The following is a 17900-nucleotide window of genomic DNA, read 5'->3' as shown; positions in this document are numbered from 1 at the left end:
AATATATATAAGGGATTTTCAGTTGCTTTTGACATGGGGGTTCCTTATAATAAACTTTTATTTGTTTCTCCTTTTTCTCGGAAAAACCAACGGAATTGATTTTTCGAGTCTCTCTCTCTCTCTCTCTCTGCATAATAAGGATGTAAATGTGTCGGATTTGGCTCGGATATATGTAGCGCAAACAATAGGTACACCATACCAACGGGGCTCCGCTTGTCTGGTAGCAGTAGTGCACGTCACCTTGTGTTGTGACGTTGCAAGTTCAAAACCCAATGTTATAGTTGTAATAACTGGTAGGGGTAGGGCTAACCCCCAGCTTGACTTAAAAAAAAAACAATAGGTACACCAAAATGTAGGTTTGTCAACAAATTGTGGTAACCCAATAAGCCACAAATCATTATAGCATTCATAAATTAGACTAATATTTTATGTTTCAATTTCTTTTGTTGTTAAAATCTTTGATTTGCAACTTGGCCAATTAATCACAAATTCCGATTAATCATGAGTCTTCACGTAATTCACTGATTTTATGCCGATTAATCACAATTTGTGGAGAACTATGCCCGAGGAATTGCAAAGAACGAGTTCAGGTGCAGCTACCATGATTCCGATGCCAAGTGTCCCTCCCTTCAGGTGTAGAACCAACTGAACCATCAGATGAGATTTTCCAGTCGGACTGCACAACTCGGTAGGAAGTAAAACATGTGAAAATGCAATGATATTCAAGAAAAATGAAGACATACTCAATTTGTAAATTTCCACTAGAGTAACAGCTTAGAGTCCGTATAGTGCTGACTCCCAACAACCAAGACATCAACAGACGGTCTCAGGATAAACAGGTGAGACTTTTGTTGAAAATATAGCAAAAGCTGGTTTTCTTGTTTCATATTTTCTTTAAATATACACAATAAATGTATATTCACCAGGTGAAAGCATCTCAGCGATACAAAAACAACAGAAAACTCAATTTGTTCTTATTAAAGAACTGGTGGTGAATTGATCCCAGTTCAAGATCGCATGAACCAAACAGACCCAAAAGGCCAAAGAATGAACTTTAGACTTGTAGCCAAATATTATTAATACTCACTGATAGATAACTTGCATATGGGACATGACGATCGCCGTCTAAGCCACGGATCGATGCACTGTCATCACACATGAATATAAGAATTATTAACATTTGAAAGAATGTGTATCACACACAAAGAGGATGAAAAGAATGCAGAAGAAAGAGATCTTACATCTTTGTGAAATTTATGTAGGCATGGTAGATGGCGAATATGATCTCCGGTAGATGGTGTTTCTAGGCAGACAGCACATGCTTCATCATAATTGTCCTTCACCTGGAAAGAAGAAAGATAATGGAAACAAATAATGCAACTCCAAGGAGGAAGTTCCTAAATGCATATTTTAAGTATTTAAGTGCCAGCCTGAAAAAAAAATATTTGGTAACTACCTGAATTTGTGAAAGGGGCAGTCGATTGATCTGCTCAGCAGATGCACCAGTGTGGCGATCGTTGTCATTATCAAGAGCCAGTAACATTTCATAATCATTTCTATACAGAATCAACCAACCAAAATCAGAACTTCGTCCAACTAATTTTCATTCTAAGTACACAAAATCATCACTAGAGCAAGAGAGAACGCAAAAAGGCAAAAGTTAGACAAATCCGAACAAATTGCAGTTGTAACATAAACAAAAAATCCAGCACTAACGTGTATAACAGCTAGAAATTAAAAGCAGGTGAAGAACTTAGACCCCATAGAAAGAACCAGTACGTGCCATCTGAAAACCAATGCATGGCTGGTTTTGGCCAGTGCCAGCCTGGACATTTTCTGGCTGGAAAATAGCCAGGTGTGGCTGCAAGCTCCACGGAGTCCACCCAAAACAAAACAGAAAAAACTGCCCATTTCCAGCCAGTGACCAGCCGTGAAATGGCTGGCATGTGGAACCCCCACCGCAGATCCAAAAGAGAGAGGCAGTAAGGGGATGGCGAGAGGGCAGCCCCCCCCCCCCCACCACACCCTGCGCCTCCCGATAATCTGGGTTTTGTTGTGAAAGGCAGATGTTTTGACAAACCCCAGTTTTTGGCACCCAAAAGGATCAAAAACCCGGTTTTAATGTCTCAACTGGGTTTCCACCCAAACAGGAGGATAGTGTTTCCTATTGGCCAATTACAAGTTACCAAGTCAAGATCATTTAGAAATACAGATATAGTCATGCCTTGACAATTTATAAATAAAAGCAAGTAGAAACAAAATAAATGCTCAAGATCATAAATGAAACATTGATGAAGTCACAAATAGTGTTGACCATGTCCAACACAGGTTTGATTGTCCACGAAGGGCCATGGTATGTTTGGGTTTGTGTCATTTTGACACAGGATATGCATCAAAGTGCACATGTAACATTGCTAGAGTTATTTTCTAGCCTGGTTGCTTTGAACAATTAGGATATTCCCTGAAAGAAATATGTAGTTCAGATTCCGCTGACAACATGATATTGGATGCTGATCCTACTTATGAGGTCAAATCAATATTTGCATGCTAAGTGAAGTACATGTAGGGCCTGTTTGGGATCACGTTTATGGAGTTTATGCATTTGAGGAAGTGGCAGCTGCTTTGTCAGCTACCACCTCTAGGATGTGGTAGCTGCCAAATCCATCATTTAGTGTAAACACAAAGGAGAAAGGGCCTCACTTCCCATCCCAAATGCATAAACGCCCATCCTAGCGCCGACATTTGAAACGGGACCACCATGGGCGTTTGACCAAGATTTTGCCTCGGGAACACCAAATGCATAAACGCCCATCCCAGCACCGAGATTCCAAACAGGCCCGTAATGTAGATATAGTTATTTTTCTGCCTATGGTTTCACCTGCATACTTGCTAGCACTAAAGATTGTGCATTGGTTTTATTATATATGCTTGAAAGAGAACCTCATGAGTCATACTATGAGGTTCTCTTTCAAGATTGCATACTATACAAGATTGCACAAACTATCGTGGTATAAAACTCATGAGTCATACTATGAAACTTTGGGAGAGGGTGATTGAGTCTAGGTTGAGGAAGGTTGTCATGATATCGGAGAATCAATTTGGTTTTATGCCTGGAAGATCAACTATGGAAGCTATACATCTTCTTAGACAACTTATTGAAAGATATAGAGAGAGGAACAAAGATTTGCATATGGTTTTTATTGATTTAGAGAAGGCATACGATAGAGTACCTAGGGACGTTCTCTGGTGGACAATGATGAAGAAAGGTGTTTCTCTCAAGTACATTAGTATAATTAAAGATATGTATGAAGGAGTAGTAACCAATGTCCGCACTTGTGGAGGGGTGACAACCAATTTTCCGATAACGGTTGGGTTACATCAAGGATCTGCTTTAAGCCCTTTCCTATTTGCGATAGTGATGGATGAGCTTACGAGATCAATTCAAGAAAATGTACCGTGGTGTATGTTGTTTGCTGATGATATTGTTTTGATTGATGAGTCCAGAGCTGGGGTTAATGCTAAGTTAGAATTATGGAGACAGACATTGGAAGCTAGAGGTTTTAAGTTGAGTAAGAGTAAGACTGAATATATGGAATGTCGGTTTAGTAAGCAACGAAGTAGTGATGGGAGTGTAGTGAAGCTTGGTGAGCAAGAAATACCGGTGGATGACTGTTTCAAATATTTGGGATCCATCATTCAAAAGTATGGAGAAATTGATGGAGATGTAAATCATAGGATAAAGGTTGGGTGGATGAAATGGAAAAGTGCTACTGGAGTGCTGTGCGATCGTAGAATGCCATTGCGGTTGAAGGGAAAGTTTTATAGGACGACTATTAGACCCGCTTTACTATATGGTACGGAATGTTGGGCTGCCAAGAGACATCATATTCAAAAAATGAGTGTAGCTGAGATGCGGATGCTTAGATGGATGTGTGGAAATACAATAAAAGATAAGATTCGGAACGAAGAGATACGTAAGAAGGTAGGTGTTGCGCCCATTGAAAATAAGATGCGAGAGAATCGTTTACGGTGGTTTGGACATATTCGGTGAAGGCCTAATGATGCTCCAGTTAGAAGGTTGGAGAAATGGGAAAATATATTAGTTAAAAGAGGTCGGGGTAGGCCTAGGAAGACTTGGATGGAGATGATAGGAAAGGATATGAATGCTTTGAACCTCACCGAGGACATGGCGTTGGATAGAAATGATTGGAGGAAAAGGATTCATGTGGAAGACCCAAAATGAATTTCTTTTTTGGTTCATATCGCTGACCCCAATTGTTTTGGGATGAAGGCGTAGTTGTTGTTGTTGTTGTTTGTTGTTGCTTGAAAGAGAACCTGGACAAAGTGAAAGCAACAATGCCAATAGGGAAGCAAACAGATTGGACAGTCTGGTTCATCGTCTATCTGAATGTCAAATTGAATTGTAAGCAATAGATGTAAGTTCTAATGAAGTAGAGCAGAATCTGTATCTGAATTCTAATATAGTAATAATGGATCACGGGAAATATGATGGAAACAATTTTTTACATGCAAAAGTTCAAAACAGATCAAATTTGATCCAGATCCAAATGTAGATCTGACAGAAAATGTGATCAAAATCTGCAACCAAATCCGATTGGATGAATCCAACTCTGATCAGATCCATACACAACTGAATCTGATCCATTTGCACCTGTAAATATCAACACCCCACCCACCTCACAAAAAATATGAGCATCTTTTATGCTGCATCTTCTAATTTTTATCCTCATAGAGGCATGCTAAAGATGGTGGACAAGAAAATATACACTACAATTGCAGCTAAAGCTTAAAACATCTCTTAACGGTAAAGAAAGCTTACTCATTAAAGTCTCGTTCAGTTCTGAAGAACCTATCAGCTCTGAAACTTCCATCTTCACCAACTATACCTTCCAATGCTTCCAGTAAATGAATTCTCTACACAAAAAGAAGGATTCAACCTTTGGAGAAAAAAATAGAATATAGAAAATAGGAATGGTAAATAAGATGCATCAGATATATATATATATATATTCCTTTATGGGTTCATCTAACTTTAAAGCAGTTAGATTAATATTAGCTGTGGCTAACTGATTGAAATAATCCAAATACTCTTAAAAGCAATGTAATTTTTTTAAATACATAGTTAAATTTTTGGGGACAATACTTTCACTTTTCAGATTCATATTCCGAAGCACGCTGTGCCACTTTTGGAAATATATATTTCACTTTTTTTCCTTCCAAAACAGACCCACTATATACTAAAAGCATAGTCACAGATCTCATTCTCGGGATTTTTTCTACAAGTGACAACCGTGCAATAAACTCAATGTTTATTTTTCTCAGGAAAATCTAGGTATTCTGTAGTTTGGAAACAAATGAAAAAGATTGAAAAAACTTGTAAGACAATAAAATTTATAAAAGAGATCCACCAATGCGATCGGAAATGTGATGTAGTTGCTCATTTTCATCAAACCGTTCAGATACCTTTTCCTTTATCATATTGAGTCGGTGACAGTGTGTTATTTTAAATGTTATTGGGACAAATTTTTAGTCCCATATAGAATGGTTATTTTCATTGGGAATTGTGAAAAAAAGGATGGGTTTTGTGTCTATTGACCAAAAACCTTTCATTTTGAAAGTTTTTGTATTTGTGGAAAATCGTGAAAGCTTGGTGGGCATTGAGTCATTTGCCAAAAATGATGTTCATGTCAAACTTGACCCCATCAAGCATTTTACCATGTTTTTTGTCAAAAAAGGGGATAAGATCATGAGATATTAAATTATGCAAAATTTTAAACAATGTTGCAAGTATCATACATTATCGTATGATACAACAACAACAACTACGCCTTCATCCCAAAACAATTGGGGTCGGCGATATGAACCAAAAAAGAAAATCATTCTGGGTCTTCCACATGAATCCTTCTCCTCCAATCATTTTTATCCAATGCCATGTCCTCGGTGAGGTTCAAAGCATTCATATCCTTTCCTATCATCTTCATCCAAGCCTTCTTAGGCCTACCCCGACCTCTTTTAACTAATATATTTTCCCATTTCTCCATCCTTCTAACTGGAGCATCATTAGGCCTTCGCCGAATATGTCCAAACCACCGTAAACGATTCTCTCTCATCTTATTTTCAATGGATGCAATGCCTACCTTCTTACGTATCTGCTCATTTCGAATCTTATCTTTTATTGTATTTCCACACATCCATCTAAGCATACGCATCTCAGCTACACTCATTTTTTGAATATGATGTCTCTTGGCAACCCAACATTCCGTGCCATATAGTAAAGCGGGCCTAATTGTCATCCTATAAAACTTTTCCTTCAACCGCAATGGCATTCTACGATCGCACAACACTCCAGTTGCACTTTTCCATTTCATCCACCCAACCTTTTGAAAAGAATCGTTTATGGATCTGGATTCAATCCAGACCCGTATCCACATATGGGTTGTGCTATGTTGTAATTTTGAACATTCACTAAAGGGTATTTCTGTACCCTAATCTTTGTAATCTTTATTTTACATATGTTTTAAATAGATCAGTTACGAGTGGAAGAGGCAGACGTGACTTTCAGCAGCCCTCTTTTTCTTTTCTCGTTTTCTCCTTGCGCAGGTAAACCTGGAGTTCACCTTTTCGCATGGTATCAAAGCAGTAGCCTGGGATTGCATCTCCAAACAGGACTGTCTAAAGAGATCTTAAGCTCCAAGCCGAAAATCCGTGAGTTCAATATATCTCGTCTATGTCTTCTCCTTCAATCTGCCTTCTTTGTCTAAACCCATAATCAATCTGCGTCTTTCCCTCTTGAATCCTTTTAAACCCAAACCTCCAATCAATCAACGTCTACCTTCTTTGTCTAAACCCAGAATCAATCTGCGTCTTTCCCTCTTGAATCTTTTTAAACCCAGACCTCCAATCAATTAGCGTCTCAACATATTTCTGTTTTCGTGCCTTCTTAAATCAGCGTCTCAGCATATTTTTGTTTCTTTAATCGACGATTTCTGAAATTTCTTTTCTAAAATCAAGAACGTCTCTCGACTTCTATCTTCTTCTTATTCTATTGACAACAATCTTTAAAAGGATCATCAATCTGCTGTCAATCTGTCTTGAATTTTTTTTTTCTGTGTTATCTATACCATTCTCGTTATTTGAGATTATAGGTTTTGTTGAAGGCTAGTTATGTTCATTCAACAAGGTATATTTCTTTTTATCAAGCTGAAACTGATTCAGTGTTGATAGCATTAGACCTCTTATGTTTGCTGACCACGACAGGATATAACCTTTCTGGTTAAACCTTCCGCAAAAAAAAAAAGTCGTTGATTCTCTTATCTATTAACTGAATCTGGTCTGGAAGTTTTTTTTTCTTATTCCCAATCACTTGTGTTACCCTCAATGGATTCCTCATTCTCACAAACGCCTTTCTTCTAATTTTCTTAGTCAATTTGTTTCTGAGAAGTTAAACAATAGCAATTTCTTGACCTGGAAAAGACAAATCGTCCCTTTTATAAGGAGTCAAGATCTCTCTGGACATCTGGATGGGTCAATTCCAACCCCTCCAGAGTTTATCTCGCAAGAAAAGGAAGATGATAAAGGGGCATCCTCTACTGTGCTTCTCAGAAACCCAGATTATATCGCGTGGATGAAGAGAGACCAAGCATTGGTGGCATACATCACCTCTACATTGTCACAAGAGGTTCTTGTAGCCATCCCTAATGATTGTTCAACCAGGGAACTGTGGGATAAGTTACTTCAGACATATTCACAAATATCTGAGGCTAGAGTTATGTTTCTTAAGCGAGAATTTCAGATGTTGAGGAAAGATTCTATGTCGATCATGGAATACTTAAATAAAATAAAGAGTATCACGGATCAGCTGGCTATCGTGGGATGTGTGGTTAATGACAAAGACAAAGTACAACAAACTCTAAGCGGACTAGGGACAGATTATCATGTTCTAACAATGTCATTATTGTGCCTCCCAGAGCTTCCTAAGTTCGAAGATTTACGTGCAAAATTATTACAATATGAGATGAGTCTGAAGGGGTTTTCTGAAGAAAATCATGTGCAATCTGGGACTCAAGAAGTTCTTGCTACAGGGCTAACTTATGGCAGAGGAAGAGGAGGTAGTGCTTTTCGAGGCAGGAATGAACAGGGAAGAGTTGGTTTTGGGGGTCGTGGGCTACTTCCAACACCCAATGTTTCTTCCAATTTGCAAGGTCAAAGGCTCATTCCTACTTGTTTCTTATGTAACAAAAAGGGACATATTAAAGCAAATTGTCGGTTCAATCCCCAGAATAAAGGAAAATCTTTGCAATTAGAAGCCAAGAAAGACACAGAAAATTCAAAGGCTGGGAGAGAAGTAAAAGAGTTACTATTGGCAGCACTAGCAGGGCTAAATATGAAGCAAAATGATAAAGGCACTTGGTATGTTGACTCAGGGGCAGCAACCCACGTTTCAGGTGATGCGGGTAAACTCTTAAACCTTATTCCTTATGTTGGTATAAATAGCATAGTCACAGGAGATGGGACTCACCACTCTATATCGCACATTGGAAATGTTGTTATACCCATGTCTAAGTCTTCCCTTCAACTTCCAAATGTTCTTCATGCACCAAATATTCAGAAAAATATTGTTTCTGTGTCAAAACTTGTTGATGATATTAATGCTACAGTTGAATTTACTCTCTCTTCTATTTATGTCAAGGATCTTCGCACGAGGGAGACATTCGCTGAAGGAAAAAGGTGAGGCAATATGTACATCTTTCAAGAAGATCCCTCCTCCACAGTTCATTCTACTTGTTCATCGAAGCTCTATCAGCATCCATCATTAGTCTCATCTGAGTCTGTGTTCGTTATTTCTGAATGTAATAAGTCAATCCTTTGGCACAGTCGATTGAGTCATTGTGGTCGTCATTTCATTGAAAAATTTGTCTCAAATAATTTGATTCCTAAGTCTAGTCTGGGTTCAGAAACAAGTAAAATAAAATGTCTGAGTTGTCATTTATGTAAGAGTCATGTTTTACCCTTCAATTCAATCAATAAAAGAGCTTCAAGGCCTTTCGAAATCATATGTTCTGATGTCTGGGGCCCTGCCCCAATTGCTTCTGCTTCTCGAAGTAGATATTATCTTATCTTTGTTGACACCTATTCACATTACACTTGGATATTCTTTATGAAGCATAAATCAGAAGTCTTTGGAATATTTCAAAAGTTCTATTCCTTTATCAAAAACCACTTCTCTGAAAACATCCTACATTTTCAATGTGATGGAGGGGGAGAGTTCCCCTCTAGTGATTTTATTGAATTTCTCCAGCATAATGGAATAAGAAGGAGAGTGTCTTGCCCACACACACCTCAACAAAATGGAATTACTGAAAGGAAGCATTGACATATTGTTGAGAGTACAATGAGCATGATGCATGATAGTAACCGTCCTATTATTTTATGGACAGAGGCCTTTCACTCTACAGTGTATGCGATAAACCGCTTACCCATGTCACTCTTGGAAGACAGATCACCGTACTTTACACTTTTTGGCATCCATCCTGATTACCATGAATTACGTGTTTTTGGATTTGTTTGTTATGTGCACATTGATAGCTCATTAAGACATAAGTTTCAAGACAAAGCCTTGAAGTGTAGATTTGTGGGGTATGCAGATGAATATAAGGGGTACAGGTGTTATGATCCTTCGAGTAAACGCATCAAAGTATCGAGAAACGTTAGTTTTTATGAGATGAACTTTGATAATCAACCAACAAACTCCTTTGGCTCATGTCCCAATGTTGAGGTATATTGTCTATGGCTAAGCTCCGAACTCTTCTCCAACATTAATACTGAATGCCCTCTGGACTGCAGTCAGAAGGATACATGTGAGGAGACAGAAGATGCATCACAATCAGAAGAAGTTAATGGTCAATCCTTGGAGACAGGAAGGTATAAGGGCATCATCTACACTCGACGTGAGAAGGACCTTTCACCTGTCTCTACTTCCTGTACGGACCTTAATATGCCTCTTACTTCCTCACAGATGTTGTCGGTCAGAAGGTCTACTCGGGCTCGTCACCCACTTGACAAATGGGTCAGTTACAAAAATTTTTCACTAGATTATCAATTGTTTTTTACAGCCATAACCAAAGAATATGAACCTCTCACCTTTTATCAAACTATCAACTCAAAGAAGTGGATTGAAGCGATGAATGAAGAAATGGAAGCTCTACATGAATGTGGTACTTGGGAGGTTTTTCCCAGACCACCAAATAGAAATGTAGTCGGATCGAAATGGGTGTACAAGATTAAATATAAACCTGATGAGAGTATTGAAAGGTACAAAGCTAGACTTGTTGCTAAAGGATCCACACAAAAGCAACGGCAGGATTTTGATGAAACTTTTAGTCCTGTGGTGAAAATGGGGACCATTCGAATTGTGTTGGGTCTAGCTGTTGAACATGGATGGATATTAAGTCAGCTAGATGTTAAAAATGTCTTCCTGTATGGAGATCTCAAGGAAGAAGTCTATATGGAGCAGCCCGCAGGATATGCAAAACAAGATATTGATCAATACGTGTGTAAACTAAAACGAGCGATATATGGTTTGAAACAGGCATCTCGTTCTTGGTTCGAGAGTTTTTCGCTTGAAACACAGAGACATGGCTTCTCTAGATCTCTTCTTGATCATTCATTATTCATCTACAATAAGCAAAGTGTGACCACACTCCTATTGATATATGTAGATGACATCATCATTACAGGTAACTGCGAAACTCATATTGAGGAAGTAAAGAAATTGTTGAATCAAGATTTAAAATGAAGGATCTCGGAGATCTACGATATTTTCTTGGGGTGGAAGTCAACAAGACATGTAATACACTTACTCTCACTCAACACAAGTACACAGTGGATATTCTCAGTAGAGCGGGTATGATGAATTGCAAACCCCTGGCAACCCCAAGTGTCGTGCATCAAAAACTGAGTTCTAAAGGAGACTTATATGAAGATCCTACTAGATACCGCAGCATAGTAGGTATGTTACAATACCTAACATTCACTCAACCTGATATAGTGTATTCTGTCAATCAAGTATCTCAACTTATGCATGAACCTCATACATCACATATGAAGGCAGTTAAGAGAATACTAACATATCTAAAAGGTAGTGTCGGTGATGACCTTGTATACAGAAAGAGTGAGATGAATCAAGGTGCACATGAGATCATTGTTTATGTTGACGCTGATTGGGCAGGTGATCCAGACGAACGTCGATCGGTATCTGGTTATTGCAGTTTTCTTGGGTCAAACCTAGTTTCTTAGAGCAGTAGAAAGCAGAAAGCCATAGCTAGATCAAGCACAGAGGCCGAATACAGATCGATGGCTTCCGCGACTGCAGAGACTACGTGGATAAGACATCTTCTCACAGAGATAGGAGAATCGATTGCTCGATCATTTTTACAATGTGACAACCAAAGTGCCATCAATATGTCTTTCAATCCTATTTATCACAGTCGAGCAAAACACATTGAGATAGATCAACACTTTGTAAGGCAAAAGGTTGAAGAAAAAGAAATTGAGTCCAATTTTGTCCGAACAGAAAAACAAGTTGCAGATATATTCACAAAAGGATTAACAAATGACAGGTTTTGGATGTTAAAAGGCAAGTTGTTCATGATCCAAGATCATGTACAACTTAAGGGAGGGTGAAAAGAATCGTTTATGGATCTGGATTCAATCCAGACCCGTATCCACATATGGGTTGTGCTATGTTGTAATTTTAAACATTCACTAAAGGGTATTTATGTACCCTAATCTTTGTAATCTTTATTTTACATATGTTTTAAATAGATCAGTCACGAGTGGAAGAGGCAGTCATGACTTTCAGCACTTTGTCACAATCGAGCAAAACACATTGAGATAGATCAACACTTAATAAGGCAAAAGGTTGAAGAAAAAGAAATTGAGTCCAATTTTGTCCGAACAGAAGAACAAGTTGCAAATATATTCACAAAAGGATTAACAAAGGACAGGTTTTGGATGTTAAAAGGCAAGTTGTTCATGATCCAAGATCATGTACAACTTGAGGGAGGGTGAAAAGAATCGTTTATGGATCTGGATTCAATCCAGACCCGTATCCACATATGGGTTGTGCTATGTTGTAATTTTAAACATTCACTAAAGGGTATTTTTGTACCCTAATCTTTGTAATCTTTATTTTACATATGTTTTAAATAGATCAGTCAAGAGTGGAAGAGGCAGCCGTGACTTTCAGCAGCCCTCTTTTTCTTTTTTCGTTTTCTCCATGCGCAGGTAAACCTGGAGTTCACCTTTTCGCACCTTTATCCTATGATTTACATCTCCATCAATTTCTCCATACTTTTGAACGATAGATCCCAAATATTTGAAACAGTCATCCACCGGTATTTCTTGCTCACCAAGCTTCACTACACTCCCATCACTACTTCGTTGCTTACTAAACCGACATTCCATATATTATGTCTTACTCTTACTCAACTTAAAACCTCTTGCTTCCAATGTCTGTCTCCATAATTCTAACTTAGCATTAATCCCAGCTCTAGAGTCATCAATCAAAACAATATCATCAGCAAACAACATACACCACGACACATTTTCTTGAATTGATCTCGTAAGCTCATCCATCACTATAGCAAATAGGAAAGGGCTTAATGTAGATCCTTGATATAACCCAACCGTTATAGGAAAATTGATTGTCACCCCTCCACAAGTGCGGACATTGGTTACTCCTTCGTACATATATTTAATTATACTAATGTACTTGAGAGAAACACCTTTCTTCATCATTGTCCACCAGAGAACATCCCCAGGTACTCTATCGTATGCCTTCTCCAAATCAATAAAAACCATATGCAAATCTTTGTTCCTCTCTCTATATCTCTCAATAAGTTGTCTAAGAAGATATATAGCTTCCATAGTTGATCTTTCAGGCATAAAACCAAATTGATTCTCCGATATCATGACAACCTTCCTCAACCTATACACAATCACCCTCTCTCAAAGTTTCATAGTATGACTCATGAGTTTTATACCACGATAGTTTGTGCAATCTCGTATATCACCCTTATTTTTATATACAGGCACCAAAATACTCTTCCTTCACTCATTAGGCATCTTATTTGTCTGCCAAATCTTGTTAAAAAGATTTGTCAACCATTTTAAACCTTTCTCACCCAAGCATTTTCAAGCCTCGATAGGTATACCATCTGGGCCAACTGACCTTCTTGATACAACCCTATATTGTATTATATTGTACGATACATGGTGTATCGTACAATATACCTTCGGTGCACTTTAAAAAGGTTGAATCGTAATTTTTTGGGGGTTTTAAAGACCTCTTGAGGATAGACTCCCTCATTTGTGTAGAGACCATTAGAGGGATATCAAGGTTAAGGTAAAAAATCTATATTATTTGTTTGTTGAGTTTTTTTAGGAGAGATGGCATCAAATGATTCAGCATGACAATGGGACACTCAAGAAATGAGTGAAAACTGATTGAAAATCGAGTGCAACTATTGTCATACTATTTTTTTGGGTGATATTTTTCGGTTGAAGGATCATTTAGTGGGAACACATTTCAAAGTTGTGGCCTGCACGTCAAGGAACTTGCCGAATGTTGTGAAATGGCAATGCCAAGAATTAATCACTGGTCTAAGAGAAAAAAGACAAGAAAAAAAGATAAGTGAAACATAAATGAAGTATGCATAGCCTTGGGAAGACGAACATGAGCTTCTTACTTCTTACCCTACAACCCATGAAATAACATTAAAAGTAGGAAGTTCTGCAGCGAAAGAGAAAAGTGTGGACGGTGCTAACAATAGTAGTGTTGTAGGCACAAAAGAAGAAGAGGTAGAGCTAGAGGCTCTATTAGGAGTTCTTTCCCTCCTAGAACGGCCCCTAGAGCACAACCCTATGTAGTCAAAAGCGCTAGGCGGTGCCTAGTTGATGGACCCCTAAAAAGCCTAGTCGGAGACTATGTGGACTGTTAAATTGTAATTCATAAGACAATGTATTTTCTATATATATTTTATATGTATAAAAGAAGATACATATACATATGTATTTCATATATATGTACATGTATCCATCTACCTATATATATAAAATATATATTTCTTTCTTATATTGTAAGAGTATTTTAGTCTTTTTTACATTTTACGCATATTCATGTTTTTGAATATGATTGTAATTCTTTCTTTTTTAATTTTTCTTATTTTTATAATTTTTTGTTTTTATTTTTTGTTCTTTTTTTATGTACTATTTTTGTACACAGTCAGTACAGTGATTGTTGTACACAGTTTGAAATAAGAGACGTTGGGCTGATTCCCAACAGCTCTAATTAGAGTCGTTGAGAATAGCCCAACGACTCTTTAAGAGTTGGTAAGCCTTATAAATAAGGATTGTGTGAGCCCATTGTAAAACAGTAATCCAGTGTGGAGTTTTGTCTCCTTAGGTTTATAAACACAATGCATTTCTTTCCTTTTTGTGGTTTAAAGCATTTGAATGCAATTTTATGTCTTGAGTATTCAAAGTATCAAGTTATTTGAAAACTCGATTCTTTGCAAGGATTTTTCACATGGTATCAGAGCGAGGTTATTATTGAAGAAGAAAGGTGATTATTGAAGAAGATTGTGTGCCTTGAAAGGCGTGCACCTACCTTTCTCTTGATCCTCGGCATGGAGACTCCTTGCAATATACATCGAAAAAAATCATACAACATCAAGTAAGCTCTAAAGATTCACTTGTAGTAAGATCTTCACTATATATTCCTTTCTTCATAAATAGGAGAAAAAGACTCTCACTTCTCTCTTGGGTTCAAAGTCAATGGCTCAAATTATTATGTTTGGGCCGATAATATGGAAGCCCATATTAAGGATAAAGGGCTTTGGGGATATGTCCAAGGCTCAATATCGGAACCGGAATCAATGATTACATTGGTAGAAAGAGGAGAAATAAATATTCCTGAAGGTGAAGAGAGAATCAAAGCACTTGAAGACTATAGTAAGAAACATGAGGAATGAGAGATGAGAAATTTTAAAATCCTATCATGGATCTTCTCATCCATTGAAACAAAAATCAATGCCAACATTATCAAATTCAAAAAAGCCTCTCAAGCATGACAATATCTTGAAAAAATGTACACTTAAAAAGACTTGTCCCACAAGTACTATCTTCAAAAAAGGGCCTTGACCCTCCAACAAGGCGAAATGACTATTAGAGAGTATTTTGTGGAGTTGTCCTCTATTTGGGATGAGCTTGTCATGCTTGAACCCAAATGGAGTGGTGAAGTCATTGAGCTTAGGCATAAACAATTAGAAGATGATCGCTTTTTCAACTTTCTAAATGAGCTTAGACTCAAATTTGAACAAATACGATCCTCTTCTATCTGCCTTTACTTCCCCTTCCCTTGAAGATGTAATTACTAAATTAAGTGGGAAAGAGGCTTGTATGGGTATAAGCAAAAATAACCCAAGTGTTCTTGCAACACCTTCCAACCAAGAATAAAGTGGAGGTGTTAATGTTGTTTCAAGACCGGGAAACAATTTGAGAACCTACAAACCTCCCCACTTCAAAAATCAAGAAGGGCAAGGCGAAAAAAGAGATTATAGCAAAATTGTGTGCCACTTTTGTAAGGAACCGAGACACATCAAACTGGTTTATCCAAAATGGAATAAGTTGTTAGTCATTGCTAACACATCCCAACCTCAAAATAAGAAAGTTCATCTTCTTTCAATGGAGCTATCTCTTTGCATCAAATTGTGGAAGCGCTTTAATCTCTTCTCAAAGAGGCAATTTTCGGAACCGCCATATCAACTTTCTTACCTCCTGGTAAGACTTCTTGGCTCTTAGATTCAGGTGCCTTCTTTCATATGTCTTCAAGTATTTGCTCATTTTCCAAATATTAAAAAAATTTATCTCCATCATTTGTTTCAACCGCGAATGAAACTTTTCTTGAAATCAAAAGATTTGAAAATTTTGAAAAACAAAGTTTTTTTATCCCAAAAAATAGATTTATACCAAAATTAACCTTAAATTTGCTTTCGGTCTCTCAACTCTCGGACCATGGATATGATATAAAATTCTCATCTGATAAATGTTGGATACAGGATTGCCAGTCCGGAAGGTTGATTGGAGAAGGCTCTAGGAAGGGAGATCTATACTATGTCGACTTCCTTCAAATTCCAAAAAACCCTTTTTGTAATGTTGTCCAACATAAAGATATTAATGTATGTCATAAAAGGCTTGGACATCCCAATATAGTTAAAATTTCTTATTTACTTTTTGTTAAACATCTTTATAAAAGTGATTTCACTTGTAATGATTGTACTCTTGGAAATATGAGAAGTTTATCTTTTAATCAAAGATCTATGTTTACAACAAGACCATTTAAAATTGTCCATTCAGACGTATCGGGACCGGCACCTGTTTTATCAAAAGGAGGGTTTTCGTATTATGTGATTTTTGTTGACGATTACACTAGATATTATTGGATATTTTTTCTTAAGCACAAACATGAGATTTTTACGACATTCAAAACATATCATATGATGATCAAAAACCAATTTAATGGTGACTTGAAAATTCTTAGAACTAACTCTGGAGGAGAATACTTATCAAATGAATTCAAAAGATATCTTGAAAGTTATGGTATTCTCCATCAAAATCTTGTCTGAAAACACCAAAATAAAATGGATTAGCTGAAAGAAAACATAACATATTATTGAAACTACTTGAACCCTTCTCATTTCGCAAAACATAAAAAAAAAATTGGGCCGAAGCAGCTCTCACATCTGTCTATCTCATAAATCGGCTTCCATCCAAAAATTTAAACAAAATTTCGCCCTTTAAAACGTTGTATACAAAAGAACCTGATTATAATAGGTTCAGAATTTTTTGATGCAAATGTTTTGTTATTACAGACAAGAATGACAAGCTTTCACCAAAAGCTATCACATGTGCTTTTATTGGTTACTCCGAAACTCAAAAAGGGTTTCAATGTTACGATATTAAAAACGATAAATTATGCGTCCAAAAATGTGAGTTTGCTGGTTTTGAAAGATGTGAACCTCATAAAGAAAATATGGATTATTCCTTTTTATTTGAGTTATTATCTAGAAATGATGATGCTAATGATGATGAGTTCCCAAGTAATGACTCTAGTGATAATGAAGTTGAGAAAAGTAACTCTTTATTAAACCCACCTACCTATCAACATATTGACGAAGGAACATCTAGAGATCCTAGCACATATTCCCATAGAGATAAAAATAGTTTTAGAAGTGCAATAGAAAAATATAACGAATCTAGTGGAACTACCTCTTCAAATGAGGAAAATCCACGAAGAACTGAGAGAAATAGAAAAGTCCCTTCTAGGTTCATTTCTTATTATTCATTCACACCTAAACATAGGGCTTGCCTTAATATCATTGACTCATATGTAGAACCCAAAAACTTTGAAGAAGACAAAAAAAGTATTGAATGGATAGAAGTTATGGATAATGAACTTAGAGCTCTCAAAAAAGCGAAGACTTTGGAATTTCAAGATGTTCCTAAAGGTAAGAAAATCATAGGGTGTAGATGAGTGTTTAAGGTCAAAACCAAGAGCGATGGATCTCTTAAAAGATATAAAGCTCGTCTAGTAGCCAAAAGATATAGTCAAAAATACGGGATTGACTATGAAGAAACATTTGTCCTTGTTGCATGAATTGTTATTGTCAGATGCCTTATTACCATCGCTTCTATTAAAAAATGAAACATCTACCAAATGAATGTTAAAAATGTCTTCTTAAATGACGATCTTAACGAAGAAGTGTATATGGATGCTCCTCTAGGAATGGAGACTCTTAAAGAAAAAGTACATCGTCTCC

The 17900-nt window shown here is 37.1% G+C and overlaps 1 protein-coding gene across 2 annotated transcripts in view; it reads right to left on the bottom strand.

Moving 5' to 3' along the window:
* Positions 1–703: 703 nt before the first annotated feature.
* LOC149813712 (uncharacterized) overlaps positions 704–17900 on the bottom strand; it is a 31461-nt gene continuing 14264 nt past the window's right edge. For both annotated transcript variants that reach the window (XM_089990924.1, XM_089990923.1), the window contains exons 6-9: positions 4841–4935; positions 1457–1556; positions 1242–1343; positions 704–1145 (exon numbers count right to left, since the gene is read on the bottom strand). In XM_089990924.1, the coding sequence (XP_089847050.1) occupies positions 1077–1145; positions 1242–1343; positions 1457–1556; positions 4841–4935 (366 nt within the window). In that variant the 3' untranslated portion in view covers positions 704–1076. The remainder of the gene's footprint in view (positions 1146–1241; positions 1344–1456; positions 1557–4840; positions 4936–17900) is intronic.

This window comes from Nuphar pumila, chromosome 16, assembly GCF_984573655.1.
Source record: "Nuphar pumila chromosome 16, dmNupPumi1.hap1.1, whole genome shotgun sequence".
Taxonomy (NCBI): Eukaryota; Viridiplantae; Streptophyta; class Magnoliopsida; order Nymphaeales; family Nymphaeaceae; genus Nuphar; species Nuphar pumila.
This window is presented reverse-complemented; position numbering and strand designations above follow the sequence as displayed.